The sequence below is a fragment of the Physella acuta genome, unplaced genomic scaffold (assembly GCF_028476545.2).
Source record: "Physella acuta isolate Inbredline_101_S28 unplaced genomic scaffold, ASM2847654v3 ptg001328l, whole genome shotgun sequence".
Lineage (NCBI taxonomy): Eukaryota > Metazoa > Mollusca > Gastropoda > Physidae > Physella > Physella acuta.
Window position 1 is genome coordinate 210371 of NW_026732843.1, and position 18327 is coordinate 228697.

Genomic DNA, 18327 nt, shown 5'->3' on the forward strand with positions numbered 1-18327 from the left:
TAAATTTACATGCGTTTTTTTGAGAAATCGGAAATAGCGTAAATTAGTACTTCCGGTCAACGGAAATTACTCAAAATTTGACAGAAGGTAGAGAATTAGATTTTTTACGTACATGTGAAATTTCATTTATCTATCTGTAGTACTCAAGTTATAGGCTTTCGAAAAATTCAAAGTAGAAAAAGTACCACTTCCGGTTATCGGAAATCACTCAAAAGTTGATACGAATCTACGGTTTTGATAAAATACTTATATATGAAATTTCATCAACCTAGCTGTAACGGTACTCAGGTTATCGTGTTTACACACGGACAGACACACACACACACACAGACAGACACACAGACATACGGACAAGATTGCAAAATTATGTTTTTCCGTATCAGTGAGATGTAAAACGTCGAGATTTGTAAAAATCTCGATTTTTTTTTTGCACGATTACAAGACTTTCTCTATACTTCGTATATACGAGAAAGTAAAAACACATCCCACAACAACAAACAACCAAAAGATTCTCAACAATTAAATCAAAATATTTCTTAAAAGATTTTTGTGACATTCTTCTATGACTTTATTTCTGAGTCTTTTATCCGCTAAAATTTGTCCTTGGTGACTTTTTTCTGTGACTTTTTTCCTAGAAAAAAACTGTGACTGTTTTCTGTGTCTTTTTTTTCCTGTGACTTTTTTTTTCCGTTCACCGGTGTGTTGCCAGTGTTGCTCGACCAACACACAGCCCGTTGTTTTCATACACGCTATTTCTGCAATTATACTTTAGACTAGATAACAACTCAATAACTTGATAAAGTTATCAGCTGTTGAGAAAGATAACAAAAATTTATCACATTCTACATCACAACAAGTGAATGTTTATATTTGTGAACAAGCTCTCGATAACACCGTGTTCACTGCAGAAAGTAGGACGCTTTTCTAGTTTCGTTTCTAAGCTCACTAACGCTATTCCGCTATGCTGCGACTCTTTGTTGTGGTTGCTCTAATTGCCGTGTGGTATGCATACTTCTCGGCACACACCAATGAGATCACCAGAAATGTTGATTGGTGGTATAGCAGGGGCCAGTATGCTGAGCTGCAAAATTGGAATATTTTCTATGTCGGTAAGTGTCGGCCATCTTGCCTCTAAAAATACCCACGATAACAGTGCTTTTTTGTGTAGTTCATGGGTCGTCTGTAAATTTTAAAAAATGGACGTAATGAGGCTACGTGCGAGACAGAAGCTTTTCCCAAAAGTCTGTAGGAGGGGTAGGGGGGCAGTGAGTCTGCGTCTCAGAGGCGTAGCGGGGGGGGGGGGGGGGGTACATATGTCCCCGGGCGCCGGCCCTTGGGTGCGCCAAAATGGGTTTAAAAAAAATTACAAGCTCATTTTAGCTGCAGTTTTGCATTATAAATATTAAAAAAATATACTAGGGGGGGGGGGGGGGGGGGGGAAATCGACAAATGGAACGTTTGTCCACGGGAGGGAGGGGGGGGGGTGCCAAATTGAAAGTTTATCCCCGGGCGCCGGGAAGGGTCGCTACGCCTCTACTGCGTCTGTGAATGCGATCGATGTTATTACTGAAAGGTGGATAATCTTCATATGCTACAGAATACAGTTTTATGTATAGTATTTGTTGAAATTAAAATGACAAAAGAACGGCATACCCGATTTCTATCCAGAATGTGTTTAACAGTACATGATGTAAACAAGCGAACACATTAGCGAACATGATATCATTAGCACAGAGCTCAGAGTTTGTCATGTGTGACTCCAGGCACATATCAATGTCACTCATCCTTTCTTTTTAAAAACCTTTTCTCTTAGACTAGTAAATATATCCATTGTCTCTTCTCTCCCCCCCCCCCCCCCCGCAGACGAAGCTGGCACCGGACCTTCTGGCACCTTGATCTGTCTCCACGGGTTCCCCACCAGCAGCTACGACTGGGTCAAGGTAAACAGAAACCACCTCACCACAAATACACACAGGCAAATAGCTTGAAGTACTCACCACAAACTGACACAAGATCTCAGATTTTAAACTTTTAACTAAATTTATTCCCAAATAACATAATAACTCTTATCGTTTTAATTTAAGTGGGGGGGGGGGGGGTTGTGGGAAGAGATGAGGCGGATAATTTCACGTGGGGTGGAGGTGGGGGGGGGGGGGGAGTTAACTGTATAACTTTTTCCTTTTTCCATAACCGATATAAAGGCAAACATTTTATTTAAATAAAATTTTTAAATAGCCTTATGAAAGTCTGCATGTCAAATGTAGGCCTAATGTGATTTTGTATATGGATGTATTTGTAGATACTGCCAGACTTAAAGCAACAGTTTGGAAGAATTATCCTGCTCGACCTACTGGGCTATGGGTTCAGTGAAAAGCCTGTGAGTTGATTGAACATTCAAACACATGCTACAGTAAACATGTGTATTTTATACTATAAACTATAATATAAATTTATATGGCACAAGTTCTTAATAGTTTAATAGGTCTAGTGAAAAAAAACATAATTTTACGGCAATTAAAAATGTAGTGGATTTTCTTTAGAAAACTATATCTATCAATTGGTACGCTTATAATTATTATATGCGCTAAATTAATTTACAAAAAAAATCAATTTAGGCCACTTCGGCTATAGGGCTGGTAAGTAGGTCACCAACCAGCTCTATGGCTCATGAAGGTTTAATTGAGCCGTAGAACTGGTTGGTGTCCTACTTACCAGCCCTACAGTCAGTTGTCCTTACCAAGATAGATTGAAAGGGAAGTAATCCATGCTTACAGCCTTACACCATCAATTTACGTTGTTTAGAAATTATTGCTAGATCAATGAGCGACACGGTTAAAATAAAGTTGATTAGGAGCGTGATAAATTTTCGTTGAATTATTTTCTTAGACTAACCACGAGTATACCATTGATAGCCAGTCGCACATTGTGGAGTCCTTAGCCATCAAATTAGGCATCAAGTCTGCACATATTCTGGCGCACGATTATGGCGACACCGTGGCACTTGAACTCCTTGCCAGGTACGAGCTGTCTACAGCTGCTAAACAAATTCTTTTCGTTGTCTTAATCAACATTTTAAAAAATAAATTAAAAAAAAAAAAAAACTACTGATTTACATTTGGTATATGTAATATCGTAATAACAGTGCTACTTTATTAGGTTCTTAAAAGATTTTTAAAAAAAAAAGTGATTTCCTTTTTACAGGCACAACGTTCAATGGCTGAAGTTTCAAATTCTCTCGCTAACCATGTTAAATGGAGGTAAAAACAAAAACAAAATAGACCTGGTTTTTAATTCATTAGAATTTATCGGTGACTTAAAATAGGCAAATTAAATCATTATATATTCAACTACATTTTATTTAAATAACATAAGTCCACCCCTGACCTAACCAGACACTGACCTAGTTTTTAGAAATTTCTCTGTGTAGCCTACGGCAAATAAAAATCTCTTTGAACTTAAGCGCTCATGCATGTCTATTCTTACTGTTTATCAAAGCTAATGGGATGAAGGCTTACTGTAAACAGTATTAACCTTGGACCGTCATGATTTAACGGCCGGTTTCTTTAGTGACATTACATGAATGTTACTAAAAACCTAATTGTTTGCTGTTTTCAACAATCTCATTAAATCCCAGTAATTTCGGGTGAAGATTAGGTACATCGATCAATTTTCATTAAATTTTACTGAAACATTTATTTAAAAAAAATGCAAAATGAGCGGTAAAGTTAAGTTTAAAACAAATTAAAATTGCATTATTGTGACTTACACTTGCTCATACCCCCCCCCCCCCCCCCCCCCCCCCCCCCAAATAACACCGCGTCAGTAAATCTTGACTTCCTCCTGTGAGAGTGTGACGTCATTTATAGACGCCCCATTACCCTCCTGAAATAAAACCTACATGGACACCGTGTCGCATCTCACCTTGCTGCATACCTCCATCCACGTCATGTCATGTTTATAAACTGCCGCCACTCCCTTCCGACACTACCAATTCCACTCACCCCAACATCCTTCATTAATACATATTTACCTAACACAATCAATAGTTTATTCAATTATTTTACTGAACAGGTATTTTTCCAGAAGTACATCGTCCTCGATTTTTTCAAAAAGTAAGTTTTTAAAAGCTCTTGATTTTACCAAACTTGATTCATTCCAACTTCCAACTCCACAATTGAAAAAGTCAGCGACTATTTATATTAATAATATGCCATGTAAACCATTTCAGGTGTTACAAATACCAGTGTTAGGATACCTGACAAGTCAGTTGTCCAATTATTACATGTTCAGTTATGGGTAAGTGAGACTGGCGAGTCAATCAATTCTGTGTGAGTGAGACTGGCGAGTCAATCAGTTCTGTGTGAGTGAGACTGGCGAGTCAATCAGTTCTGTGTGAGTGAGACTGGCGAGACAATCAGTTCTGTGTGAGTGAGACTGGCGAGTCAATCAGTTCTGTGTGAGTGAGACTGGTGAGTCAATCAGTTCTGTGTGAGACTGGCGAGTCAAACAGTTCTGTGTGAGACTGGCGAGTCAATCAGTTCTGTGTGAGTGAGACTGGCGAGTCAATCAGTTCTGTGTGTGTGAGACTGGCGAGTCAATCAGTTCTGGGTGAGTGAGACTGGCGAGTCAATCAGTTCTGGGTAAGTTCTGGGTAAGTGAGACTGGCGAGTCAATCAGTTCTGGGTAAGTTCTGGGTAAGTGAGACTGGCGAGTCAATCAGTTCTGTGTGAGACTGGCGAGTCAATCAGTTCTGTGTGAGACTGGCGAGTCAATCAGTTCTGTGTGAGTGAGACTGGCGAGCCAATCAGTTCTGTGTGAGACTGGCGAGTCAATCAGTTCTGTGTGAGTGAGACTGGCGAGTCAATCAGTTCTGGGTAAGTGAGACTGGCGAGTCAATCAGTTCTGTGTGTGTGAGACTGGCGAGTCAATCAGTTCTGGGTGAGTGAGACTGGCGAGTCAATCAGTTCTGGGTAAGTTCTGGGTAAGTGAGACTGGCGAGTCAATCAGTTCTGGGTAAGTTCTGGGTAAGTGAGACTGGCGAGTCAATCAGTTCTGTGTGAGACTGGCGAGTCAATCAGTTCTGTGTGAGACTGGCGAGTCAATCAGTTCTGTGTGAGTGAGACTGGCGAGTCAATCAGTTCTGTGTGAGACTGGCGAGTCAATCAGTTCTGTGTGAGTGAGACTGGCGAGTCAATCAGTTCTGGGTAAGTGAGACTGGCGAGTCAATCAGTTCTGGGTAAGTTCTGGGTAAGTGAGACTGGCGAGTCAATCAGTTCTGGGTAAGTTCTGGGTAAGTGAGACTGGCGAGTCAATCAGTTCTGTGTGAGACTGGCGAGTCAATCAGTTCTGTGTGAGTGAGACTGGCGAGTCAATCAGTTCTGGGTAAGTGAGACTAGCGAGTCAATCAGTTCTGGGTAAGTTCTGGGTAAGTGAGACTGGCGAGTCAATCAGTTCTGGGTAAGTTCTGGGTAAGTAAGACTGGCGAGTCAATCAGTTCTGGGTAAGTTCTGGGTAAGTGAGACTGGCGAGTCAATCAGTTCTGGGTAAGTTCTGGGTAAGTGAGACTGGCGAGTCAATCAGTTCTGTGTGAGACTGGCGAGTCAATCAGTTCTGTGTGAGTGAGACTGGCGAGTCAATCAGTTCTGTGTGAGACTGGCGAGTCAATCAGTTCTGTGTGAGTGAGACTGGCGAGTCAATCAGTTCTGGGTAAGTGAGACTGGCGAGTCAATCAGTTCTGTGTGAGTGAGACTGGCGAGTCAATCAGTTCTGTGTGAGTGAGACTGGCGAGTCAATCAGTTCTGTGTGAGTGAGAAGTGAGACTGGCGAGTCAATCAGTTCTGTGTGAGACTGGCGAGTCAATCAGTTCTGTGTGAGTGAGACTGGCGAGTCAATCAGTTCTGTGTGAGTGAGACTGGCGAGTCAATCAGTTCTGTGTGAGACTGGCGAGTCAATCAGTTCTGTGTGAGTGAGACTGGCGAGTCAATCAGTTCTGGGTAAGTGAGACTGGCGAGTCAATCAGTTCTGTGTGAGTGAGACTGGCGAGTCAATCAGTTCTGTGTGAGTGAGACTGGCGAGTCAATCAGTTCTGTGTGAGTGAGAAGTGAGACTGGCGAGTCAATCAGTTCTGTGTGAGACTGGCGAGTCAATCAGTTCTGTGTGAGTGAGACTGGCGAGTCAATCAGTTCTGGGTGAGACTGGCGAGTCAATCAGTTCTGGGTGAGTGAGACTGGCGAGTCAATCAGTTCTGGGCGAGACAGGCGAGTCAATCAATTCTGTGTAAGTGAGACTGGCGAGTCAATCAGTTCTGTGTGAGACTGGCGTGTCAATCAGTTCTGTGTGAGACTGGCGAGTCAATCAGTTCTGTGTGAGTGAGACTGGCGAGTCAATCAGTTCTGTGTGAGACTGGCGAGTCAATCAGTTCTGTGTGAGTGAGACTGGCGAGTCAATCAGTTCTGTGTGAGACTGGCGAGTCAATCAGTTCTGTGTGAGACTGGCGAGTCAATCAGTTCTGTGTGAGACTGGCGAGTCAATCAGTTCTGTGTGAGTGAGACTGGCGAGTCAATCAGTTCTGTGTGAGACTGGCGAGTCAATCAGTTCTTTGTGAGTGAGACTGGCGAGTCAACCAGTTCTGTGTAAGTGAGACTGGCGAGTCAATCAGTTCTGTGTGAGACTGGCGAGTCAATCAGTTCTGTGTGAGACAGGCGAGTCAATCAGTTCTGTGTGAGTGAGACTGGCGAGTCAATCAGTTCTGTGTGAGACTGGCGAGTCAATCAGTTCTGTGTGAGACTGGCGAGTCAATCAGTTCTGTGTGAGTGAGACTGGCGAGTCAATCAGTTCTGTGTGAGACTGGCGAGTCAATCAGTTCTGTGTGTGTGAGACTGGCGAGTCAATCAATTCTGTGTGAGTGAGACTGGCGAGTCAATCAGTTCTGTGTGAGTGAGACTGGCGAGTCAATCAGTTCTGTGTGAGTGAGACTGGCGAGTCAATCAGTTCTGGGTGAGACTGGCGAGTCAATTAGTTCTGGGTAAGTGAGTTCTTAATAAAGTTACCTTTTTTTAGATGAGGGTAGTACACTTATATAAAGTTTAATAATACAGCTGTTTAAGTTAAAATATTTCTTTCTCTAATATTTAAACATTTAGTTATTTAGTGTATTCTTTAGTTGTATGTTTTACTTAAAGGTTTTCTGAGGTGTTTGGAGAGAACAAGCCCACTGAGACAGAACTGTTAGATTTTTGGTCTATTGTTGCCTTTAACTCTGGCTACAAAGCTTTTTACAAGTAAGTTAAGTTTTCGAGTAGTGAATCAGAATTTAGATCAACGGCTTCCAAAGAATATATATATATATATATATATATATATATATATATATATATATATATATATATATATATAATTATATATATATATATATTAAGCCTTAGTGTGTGTGTGAAAAAAGGCCTCCGTAAAGATTGTAATAATAACAGTGGCGTAGTCAGGATCGTCTCAATTTTTACCCGGGGACAAAATTTCGATTTGCCCCCCCCCCCCCCCCCTCAGACTTTTGATTTGCACCCCCCTCATACTTTATATATATATATATATATATATATATATATATATATATATATATATATATATATATATATATATATATATATATATATATATATATATATATATATATATATATATCGAGGGGTCTATGGGGGGGGGGGGGTTATGACCCTCCTAACCCCCCCTGCCTACGCCACTGAATAATAATATTCACTTATCAATTTAATCTATTTATATTTACATCATTGTTTAATTAGTTCAAAGTCAGCAGTGTTGAGAAAGTATTGTTTCAGCTGAAATTTTAAAATTGTGCGAGTCACTTCCCTTTTATAAATTTTACAAAGGGATTCAACAAAAATTATGTTACCTTAATACTTAAAAAGTTAAAGAAATTCAATTAGTACAAGAGACATGATGCTCATTGTTTGGTTTTTTCAAGGTTTTAGCTTTCCCATTTCATATGTTCATTTTTCTATTTTTTATAAGGCACAGCAAAAATATTAGAGAATTATTTTTGGGCTCTAGTTTAAATAGAAACGTACTAGCTACTTCAAATACTTAATCTGTAGACTTTTGAAAGTTCAACAAACTAAGTTTAATCAATGTTTCTAATCTTTATGACCGCTTTAGTTACTAACAGCAACGATTATTTATTAGATATTTAAAGCGTTTCTTTCTGGCCCATAAATTTTGTTTGGTAGCCCCATGGTCTCAGTGTTAAACTTAATACCTATCATGAGGGTCGTAGCTGAGGACGTAACAATTAGATGTTAGGTTTTTAAACCAAAGCTCAGTAATACAATCTTTTAAAACAGCCGAGTTAGATATATACTTTATCTTATAAAGTAATTTTCGGGGTGGGAGTGATGCAGGAATATAAGATCACCGGGCATTTGAACTTGATGCTATTAATAAACATCATCATCATCGTTCCTTATCCCTTGAAATGGACACCACAGTTGATCTTATAACTCTCCGCCATCCATCTCGGTCCCATGCCACTCTAATTAGTTCTGAAATGGGCAGTCCAATTCATTTTTATTTATTCATTTATTTATTCAATAACGTTAACAACAGTAGGCACGAAGGCCTTTTTTTCACATTGGCCTTTTTGTTTTAAACATAATAGCAACATTTTAATTTTTTTTAATCAATTGAGTAGTAAAGACAAAGCAGTAACATAGCATTGCAATTTTTAAAATAAATAAATAACATTACATGGTATAATACAAAAAGAAATAGGATGAGAATATAAAAGATGAATGAGAAATTTCGCAAAGAGTCAGTTAAGGAGGGCATTTAATAAGAAGTCGTCCATAAATGACGTCAGACTCTTAAGGAGGAGGGGGGGTGTCGGTAGTGTGATGAGGGGGGGGGGGGTGGGTTCAGATGGTGTGACGTCCCACTTTTTGCATTATAAATTAATTACAATTAAGCAATGCCAGAAAACTAATTTTATTATTATTTATAATTATTTCGCGTTTTAGAAAACTGTTTTAATAATTTGCAGTAGGAATTGATTAAAATACTCTACGTTTACAGAGTTCAGACAAGATTTTGGAAGAATATCGATGGTTTATGAAAAATTCAACTGCAAGTTTGTAATACTGTTTTGAGTAGGCCGTTGGTTCTTGTGACTCAATTCTCTGGCAGGGGGGACGGGGGGGGGGGGCAGGGGGGGGGGGACATATGTCCCCGGGCGCCGACCTAAGGGGGCGCCAAAATGGGTTGTAGAAACAAATTAAAATGTCATTGTAGCTGCATTTTTTGCAGTTTGAGGGGGGGGGGGGTGCAAATCGAAAGTTTGAGTGGTGTGGGCAAATCGAAAAGTTGAGGGGGGGGGGGTGCAGATTGAAAATTTTCTCCCGAGGGAGCACCAAATTGAAAGTTTGTCCCCGGGCGCCGGGAAGGGTCGCTACGCCTCTGATAAAAAAAGAATATTTCGTATAAGTGGTGTTCACGACACATTCTCCCACGATTCACCCACATCTTTCCCCTCCTTACACATTTAAAGTGATTTCAATAAAAATATTTATGAAACACTAGATCTTACATCACAAATGTAGATGTTTAAATTATATATTAAGATATAAAATGACAGATCTGTTCTTTCTTTGGCACACAATTCGGGTATCCTACAATGTCATTTTACTGACCCATGTATTGAATGAATAATGCAGATTTAACACAGATTTCACTTGACCTAACATATTTAATTCCTCTTAAAACTATTTGTGGAACTCCTGTTTTTAGGATAATAAATTTTCTGAAAGAACGACATACATTCAGACTGAAGTGGGTTGGAGCTCTGAGAAATGCAAAGATCAAAGGTAAAATTTAAGATTAATGTTTACTTCTGGCTAGCCATGAATCTGATTTGTTCCAATCAATTTTAATGCCAGTCGTAGTCGTGGATCAAACTTGATTTATTCCAATTAATTTTAACGCTATATTCCAATTATTTTTAACGATATATTCCAATTAATTTTAACGCTATATTCCAATTAATTTCAACGCTATATTTAAAACGATTATTTTTTTCTCTGCTAGTTCTGATGATCTATGGACCTGCAGACCCCGTGAACCCAGCGGAATTTGCACAGGTTTTTAGGTACGTTTTTTAAATTCTTATTTAGGGGGAGGTTGGGGAAGATAACTTAATCTTAGTTTACGTCCAATAAAGTGTCTAAAAATGACAAGAAACTTAACTGAAAATAATAAAACGGAACATTGATTAAAACATGTTTCTAGCTGATTAGATTCTTTACTAAGCTAATGCCTTCCATTCCATTTTGTTCCTCTTCTAGAACTACAGTCCCAGATCAGACACTGAAGATTCTTTCACCACAAGTTGGGCATTACCCACAGTGGGAAGACCCAGATGCTGTCAGCAATGTTTTTATTCAATTTATTAAAAACTTGCCCACTCCCTAAATAGCTGATTGTTTGATGAATTCACATCTTTGAAGTAGAAAAAAATTAACAAAAAATAAATATATTTAGCCAATGTCTTTATTAGATAAAATGTGTATCATACAAAATCTATTTTTTTAAGTTTTAGCTTAGCTTGAGTTGTGTTCAGAACAAATTAAATCTATAATTTTACTGCATATTTAGGTCAGTATGAAATGTTGCATATGTAAATAACTAAATGAAGTAGTTTAATTGTTTAAAGAATCAGGTAGCTTACTTATGTATCTGTGAACATGTTTTAAAAATGTTGTATGACAACTGTCAAAATAAATGAAATCATCAATGCAAGTATTAATATACAGTGACAATAATTCAACAAAAAAGTTTGAGTATAATCATGAGCTTATTAATCCATTTATGAATACAAACTAGATCTATATTCAAATGAAATCAATGTGAATATTTACAGTATTTAGTGTTGAAGTGTAGGCTATCTACGATGTTACATGAAAATATTAACAAATGAATGATGGTCTGGTGAAATATATTACAATATATAAAAATTTCATCATGATATTTTTATTGTAACTTTTATTTACATCATTTTACTTATTTTTTTATGGGGATAAAATAATTTGTAGTTGGATGTGGAGATATACACAGCATATAGGGAGACAACCCATGTATGAACTTAATAAGATATTACTGATCTGTGTGTTAAAAGAATATAAATTAGAATATCTCCGAATAAATAAAAAAAACTACAAAGACCCTAAACATAATGGAAAAAAAATCTAATCTAAAATGCTAACTGGATATAAATTTCTCTAAAAATAAAAGATAATCAGTTAAAATACTCCACATGTAAAGATGTATTTGAAAAAGTAATACTCATCTGCTGCCATTTTATTACACACTTGGAATGTTTTTTTTCCCACACAAAAACACATTCATTACTTACAGCATGGAAAATACTTAATAAAAATCTACTCTTTTAAAAATCTTTGAGAAATTTAAAAACATGAAATTGAAATGTAGATATCTCTTCGACAAAGTATAATTTTAATGTTATTTATAATGACAAGGTTTATGTATATATTTTGTGATTTGTCAAAAGAGAATATGGAAAGAAATAAGAACAAAATTCTTCAAACAGGGTAGCTTTTCTAAATAAATTTAAAGTTCATTTTGCTGTTTACCTATTGACACAAGTACATTTTCTCTATTTTACCTTTATTCATAACTGCTCAGATACAGATATTACAATATAATCTTTCAAATAATATACTTACTATATTTTTTTATAAACATTTCTTTTGATCTGAGCATTCATGTCTACTTTAGCATTATTTTAATTACCTATCAATCAGATATATTTAAACCCTTTCATCGTCATCATCACTCCTTTGTTGCTCCTGGGGAGCAAAGGGCTGCAAATTTAAACCCTTTAGCAACATTATATTTTAAAAAACTGTCATGTACATTTTTTTTAAAAATGTTTTAAAATCAGCAATGCGTTATTCTCTATAGTACAAATTATGTTATGGCATAGACTTCAGTGCTTAAGTGAAAATTCTGATAGCATTATTCAATTACTGCTTTCACATATTAAAAAAAAGAGATCAAGACACAAGAAGAAATCTGGTTCAGTAAAACAGGGTAAAAAAATAATTCATTGAAATGGTTGTTAGCCAAATATTTAGCATTTGTTACTTGTGTAGCAGAGGTTATCAGGTTTAGATCTGATACAAAAATAGAAGACAGTCATTATTTAAACTGATGAGCAAAGATGGGTTGACAATATAACAAGACCCCCATTAAACTGTGGAGTCATCCATAGGTATCCTGTCTCTGATGGCGTAGTTGTACACTGGGGCTCCATGCATTGAAGTTGGTGTAGATGACCGTTCAGGGGGCGCAACAGTGTGGTGGTCCCCAGCCCCGGTGTAGAAGGCTATGTTTTCATTGCCGCTAGAGGGCATGATTGCAGGCTGTGATCTATTAGCACTTGGTGCCAGGAAGGAGGGCTCTGTACCATCATCCAGTAACAAAACTGTAACAGATTTTTAATAGTTAACATTTATATAAAGTAAATCTGAACTTTCTTAGTTTAGGCTATTATTTTTACAACAAATTTAAAAATAGAATTTTTAAAAATGAGAACTGGGCATACATGTAACTTAAATATATTTGAACAATTGTGAATAACAATGTATGGAGACTAGAGCCAGATTGAAAGTTCAGGTAGGTAGACTAGCTTTTCTCACAGATGACCTGAGGTAAACATTGTACGCAGATGACCTGTGGTCAACATTAAACAGATGACCTGAGGTCAACATGAAACACAGATGACCTGAGGTCAACATGAAACACAGATGACCTGAGGTCAACATTGTACACAGATGACCTGAGGTCAACATTAAACACAGATGACCTGAGGTCAACATTGTACACAGATGACCTGAGGTCAACATGAAACACAGATGACCTGAGGTCAACATTAAACACAGATGACCTGAGGTCAACATTGTACACAGATGACCTGAGGTCAACATTAAACACAGATGACCTGAGGTCAACATTAAACACAGATGACCTGAGGTCAACATTAAACACAGATGACCTGAGGTCAAACACTTACTGTTGGTCTCAGGCTGAAGCTCGGCATAGCCACTTTTTGTTGTAACCCTGGTGATTGTTTTACGTGTGATCTGTGGGTTTTCCCCGGGTTTCGGGTCCGTTGGGTCGGGTACGGTGTCTGTCCATACCACCTGAGAACCAGTCAGTTCCATTTAAATTTCATGTTTATATTTAATTTTATAATAGGTTGACTAAAATAAAAGAGATGCAGTAGAAAATTAATACAGCCTAATAAATCTACAAGAGATGACCATATAATTAGAACTCACTTGAGTGGTATTTACACCAGTTTTAGGGTCAGTGCCTGTCTTTACAGCAACCGACCTTTGACCCTGCCCAGGGTCAGGTGGGGCTGCACCCCGTGCAATAAGAGAAAGTTCTGGATCTCGAATAACATCTCTTATCTGGCCACGGCCAGCTCTTTCAAGTTCATTTCCCTTTTTGTGGCGTCGACTTTCTGAAGTTCTCTTGTGTGGAGATACTTCAACAGCGAATGCCTTGCGCAAGTTGCCCCCGGTTGCTGTAGGCGTGTCTTGAACAACATATGCACCCTGAACAGGTGCACCTGATTGTGGGACTGTTTGATATGCATATGCATATGTTTGCGTGCCAAGGGGACCAGGGGCAAAAGCACCTGCAGGGATGAGACCATACGGATAAAATCCACCTGGATATCCATACTGGCCCTGAGGTTGATTGCCTGGATAGTTGATACCAGTTATAGCAGAGTTGAAAATTGGTTCAAACGCTTCTGGAGGCAGAGCTGTAGGATCTGGTTCTTTCCCTTTTCGTCTTGATAATGGTGATTTATCTCCCTTTTTCTTCTTGCGCAGACTGGCGTTGGGTGATTCAGGATGATCGTCAACCCTGGCCCTGAACCCAGCATTCACATGCAGTGGGCTGGAGATTGTTTCAGAGTCCGGCTGACTCTGAAGGTCAATGGAGAGATACCTCTGCATGTTGCCATCAATGTCTCTTGTCTCAGGGACATCACCCTTCCGTTTTGATTTTGGAGAACCATCTTTCTTCTTCAGAGACGTGTCATCGGTTTCTGTGGTTTTGTTACTATCAGTGTCAAACACATCATCAATTAATGTCTCTTTACTTGTTTGTTTGTTTTTCGCTTCTTCCAGCCTTTTCCTTTCTTCTTCTTGTTTCTTTCTTTCTTCCTGCTTTCTTCTCAACTCCTCCTGTATATTCCTAGCATCCTCTCTTTTTCTTCTCTCTTCCTCTTCCTTTTCTTTCTCTTTTTGATCATATGCGTACTGCTCATACTCGTGTCTTGACATCCTGTTTAGTGAGTCACCTTGACCTGGCATATTGCGGTAGCTCCCTTCTCGTTGGAAGTTTCTGCCCATGCGTGGTCCACCCTTCTGGTACAGGCTGCCTCGGTTCTGAGATTGTGGGTCATATTTACCCGTTGTCACAGTGTTCCATACAACAGGGTCCTGGTTTAACAGTGAAAAAACATAATGAAAACATTACAATGTTGAAACACATTCCAAATAAATAATAAAAGGTCATACATATTTACAACTACATAAATTAGTCAGTTAAAAACAACTTAAACACATGCAACTAGTCATAATTATTATTAAAGCAACATTTGGAGGTCCTGTGAGTAAATCTGTAAATGACATACATCCACTGATTGACAAGGTTACTGAATACAGCAATTGGTTCAGGTTCTCTCCCTTCTTGATACTCACCATGTCATTTAAGTCTTTATTGTTTATAGCTTGGCATTTAGTGTGGCCAACTAAAACTAATAGCACAATGGACCTTCCTTAGTCAAGTTACAAAAAACTAACTAAAAATAAACACAGATAAACTACAGTCTCACCTGGAAGTCAATGATTGGAGGCTTAGACTTCTCTGAGGTTGAGCTGCTATTGACAACAGCTGGCTTGGAAGATGAATGGAAGATAGACCGGCCAGGAATGTTGAAGTTTCCAATTCGGCCTGTGAAAAAATATTTCAAAACTAATTTTATTCTGGCCCAAACTTTACTTGCAATCTGACAAATACACACTCCAAAAAAACAAAACCACTAACATATGTTAATAATTAATTAATTAATTAACAAACTAATGACCTGTACAGCAGCACCAGAGAAAGAGGATGATCAAGGCTACCAGGACAATACATCCAATTACAATGCCAATGATGGCCCCAACTGGCAAGGCATCAACTCCCATCATAGTACCTGGCACATTTTGGTCCTCTAAATTAAATAACATAAAAATAAGTATTAGAAATGGCACCAAGGAGGTCTTGTTAAACAATGGCAGATAAAACCAGCTCATATGATCATGACTTTTATTTGCAATCGATACAATTTGATTTAATTGTTCCACTTTTGCATTCTAGATGATGGCTTATTACTGTGTTACAGTTTCAAATAATAATCAACATATAGGCCTAATTGATATTTAAGTTGGTAATATTAAATACTGTAAACAAGTGCTCCCACTCATCCAACTAATATCACTAAGACAGCTACCCAGTTTTGTAAGTAAATTTATTTTAAAAATGTAAACTTACTGTATGGTTTTATCAGCAAACTGTATTGATACTCATTGTGAATAATTCTGTCAGGACGTGAAAATTTAACAGTCACTTCTCGTCCAGTTGAATACACTATTCCAGTAGACCCATACTGACAAGAGAGAGCTTGCTGAAATACATTTAAGTTCAATTTAATATTAAGTGTTTACACACTTTGGTGACTAACTTTTTATGTTATCAAAACTCTTTGTTTAATTCAGAATTCTTCAGCAGGTTTTTTTAAAAAATAAATAAAATTCAATTTCTTACTAAAAAAAAAAAAACAACATTATAGACAATTTACTAAAACATTTATATTCCTGAACATATGCAACACTCACCAAAGTGTTTCCAACACTAGTCCTGCCGTTGTACAAGTCCACTCTGACGGTGCAGTCTTTGATGACAAGACTCTCAATTTCAATTTGGAGTTTATTGCTGCCATCATCTCTGGCATAGACTGACATGAGGTATGCAATACACTCAAGGGGTGGGTTGGATGGGGCGGTGTTGCCCCGCCCATTGAGGCGTACTCCAGAGTCATCAACACTGATAGTCCTGCCACATGTTGCCAGCTCATCCATGTCATCTTCATTTGTTTCATAATACATTTAGAATTAGTTGATATATACAGCTAACTTAATTGTTTCAGAATACATTTACAATTAATAGAAACACAAAACTAAATTCATTACATACAAAATAAGAATGGACGGATGATTTTTTTTAACAAAGTGTGTTGTTACAAGAACCGGTGGTTGTAAAATTGCAAAATTGATTCATCCTTTTTTGGAGGGATGGTATAACTAGAGTGCTCAAATCAACTACTAGCTTAAAAGTCTCAAGTTCGTATCTCAGTTTGCACTTGAGACTGCATGATGTCTCTATGTCCAACCAATTCTGGTGGGTACCAGACTCATGTTAAAGGAAGTAAAGGCTGCTTGCCTAAGTGCTGGCCACATCATCCATTGATAGGGGGAGTCAAGAAATATATGAACTCTACTTCATCTCCCTATAGATAATTCAATCTAAAAGGGGAATTTTACCTATTTACCTTCGTATTATTTTCTTATTTTATTTTCTACAACACAAGAAGGTAAGAAAATGGAAAAAGCAGAATAGACATTGGCAATTAAAATAAATCTGCAATATATATGTTATATCGACTTACATTCTCTGACACTCTGAGACAATACGGGCACCCACATCATTAGCACCAGGCAACTGGCTAAACCTTGCCTGATTCTTATTTTCATGGTAAGGCCAGTAACTCTTGAACAAATGTAAATTATCTATCCTGATAAATCACCTGTTCATAAAAAAAATAAACTTGTAAGTAGTTATTTCAATGTAGAAGAAATAACAATACTATACAAAAATAAAATGTTGGTAACTTAACTATAGAAACATATATTAATTACTTCCTCAGATACAAAGATTATTAAAAATTGTCATGTTTGATGAAATGTAATAAGTTAATGACCAGGTAGAGAATAAAAAATAGGTCAGCCTCTGATTTAGATCAGAGTTTAAAGGAGCTAATTTTTTTTTAAATGAATAAGATGAGACTTGTGCAAGTTAGTTATATTTCACAGTTAACTATTTAAAAAAATATTATTATTAAGAGCTGCAAATTTAGGGGGCCTAAACTCAATATTAGATTGAGTTTAAAGGGGGATAACCATTTCATTATTTTGTCTTTAACTTCATCAATATTCATTTATTTCATACACTCTGTAGGATTCCCTGAATTCCTGATTAATGTCAGAATGTCAGCTATAGATTCTAGATCTACATCTACAGAGGAATAGTGTAACTAAGTTTAATGTTTATGCTATGTAGTAATAAGTAACTAACTATAATTTCAGGCCTTTGGCATAACTGAGTTATTAGGCCTCCATTACACTTTCAATGTAGATTATATTTTAATTTAATACATAATATGTAGTTTAGAATACATCAAAATGTTTCACTTTTTCATTGGAGAAAGGGGGGTGGGGGAGATTTTCCAGTGTTGAAAATTACTTAAAATTAGACAATTCAGAGCCTGGTAGTGGTAGTGAAATAATACACAAAACTACTAGTCGAGGCCTACACTACACAAGCTAATCAAATCTTAAGAAAAATTAATAAAATTACAAAATAGATCTAGATCTGAAGATGATAGCTAACTAAATCTAGATTCTAGATCTAGATAGCTCTTTTGCCTCTCTAGCCACTGAATTATTATTTTTTATATCTGCACTTCCCACACAAAAATGAAAATAATAAAATAAAATAATTAAAAATAAGGACTTAGCCTAAATTACTTATTATTATACTAAATTTATAAATTATGCTAGAGCAAACAGAACAAATAGTAGTTGATGATTACTAGATAGATCTATCTGTTTTTGTTATCTTACTTTCTTAATTAAGGCATGCCTTTATTGGCTCATAACGAACGTAGATGACTATCGCATTTATTTCCGTATTGATGTCGCCATTTTGAAAACTGAGTCTCCAAACGGAGACATGACCTATTTACTCGAACCTGTCATAGGTCGAACAGGTAAGCTTTGTAGGACAGGTAAAAAAATTAATAGTCGATAACTTACAGATATTGAATGTCTTAGAATATACACATAAAATGATATGCAATATATAAACAATGCATTGTAGTTTGTAATTCCATTCTTAATTCTTTAA

The 18327-nt window shown here is 37.3% G+C and overlaps 2 protein-coding genes across 2 annotated transcripts; one reads left to right on the forward strand and one right to left on the reverse strand.

The window, feature by feature from the left end:
- The first annotated feature begins 722 nt into the window (after positions 1-722).
- LOC131958470 (mesoderm-specific transcript protein-like) lies at positions 723-10801 on the forward strand. Its single transcript, XM_059323535.1, has 11 exons — positions 723-1109; positions 1864-1940; positions 2300-2377; positions 2887-3017; positions 3202-3257; positions 4072-4112; positions 4229-4296; positions 7182-7280; positions 9793-9869; positions 10090-10150; positions 10347-10801. Exons 1-11 carry the CDS (start codon positions 962-964, stop codon positions 10471-10473), a joined length of 963 nt encoding a protein of 320 aa, XP_059179518.1. The 5' UTR covers positions 723-961; the 3' UTR covers positions 10474-10801.
- Positions 10802-11894: 1093 nt separating this feature from the next.
- LOC131958468 (uncharacterized) lies at positions 11895-18182 on the reverse strand. Its single transcript, XM_059323531.1, has 9 exons — positions 18045-18182; positions 16811-16948; positions 15981-16228; positions 15637-15769; positions 15188-15316; positions 14936-15054; positions 13362-14540; positions 13094-13223; positions 11895-12505 (listed from the first exon to the last, which is right to left on the reverse strand). Exons 2-9 carry the CDS (start codon positions 16893-16895, stop codon positions 12270-12272), a joined length of 2259 nt encoding a protein of 752 aa, XP_059179514.1. The 5' UTR covers positions 16896-16948; positions 18045-18182; the 3' UTR covers positions 11895-12269.
- Positions 18183-18327: the final 145 nt, after the last annotated feature.

Bases quoted from the DNA above. Each gene is read 5' to 3' on its own strand.
- LOC131958468 (XM_059323531.1), bottom strand. From the start codon at position 16,895: ATGAAAATAAGAATCAGGCAAGGTTTAGCCAGTTGCCTGGTGCTAATG. The intron at 16,229-16,810 runs GTAAGTCGATAT...AAACAAATGAAG, and splicing joins GTCTCAGAGTGTCAGAGAAT to ATGACATGGATGAGCTGGCA. The intron at 12,506-13,093 runs GTAAGTGTTTGA...AATCTGTTACAG, and splicing joins GCTTCAGCCTGAGACCAACA to TTTTGTTACTGGATGATGGT.
- LOC131958470 (XM_059323535.1), top strand. From the start codon at position 962: ATGCTGCGACTCTTTGTTGTGGTTGCTCTAATTGCCGTGTGGTATGCA. The intron at 1,941-2,299 runs GTAAACAGAAAC...ATGTATTTGTAG, and splicing joins GCAGCTACGACTGGGTCAAG to ATACTGCCAGACTTAAAGCA. The intron at 3,258-4,071 runs GTAAAAACAAAA...TTTACTGAACAG, and splicing joins GCTAACCATGTTAAATGGAG to GTATTTTTCCAGAAGTACAT.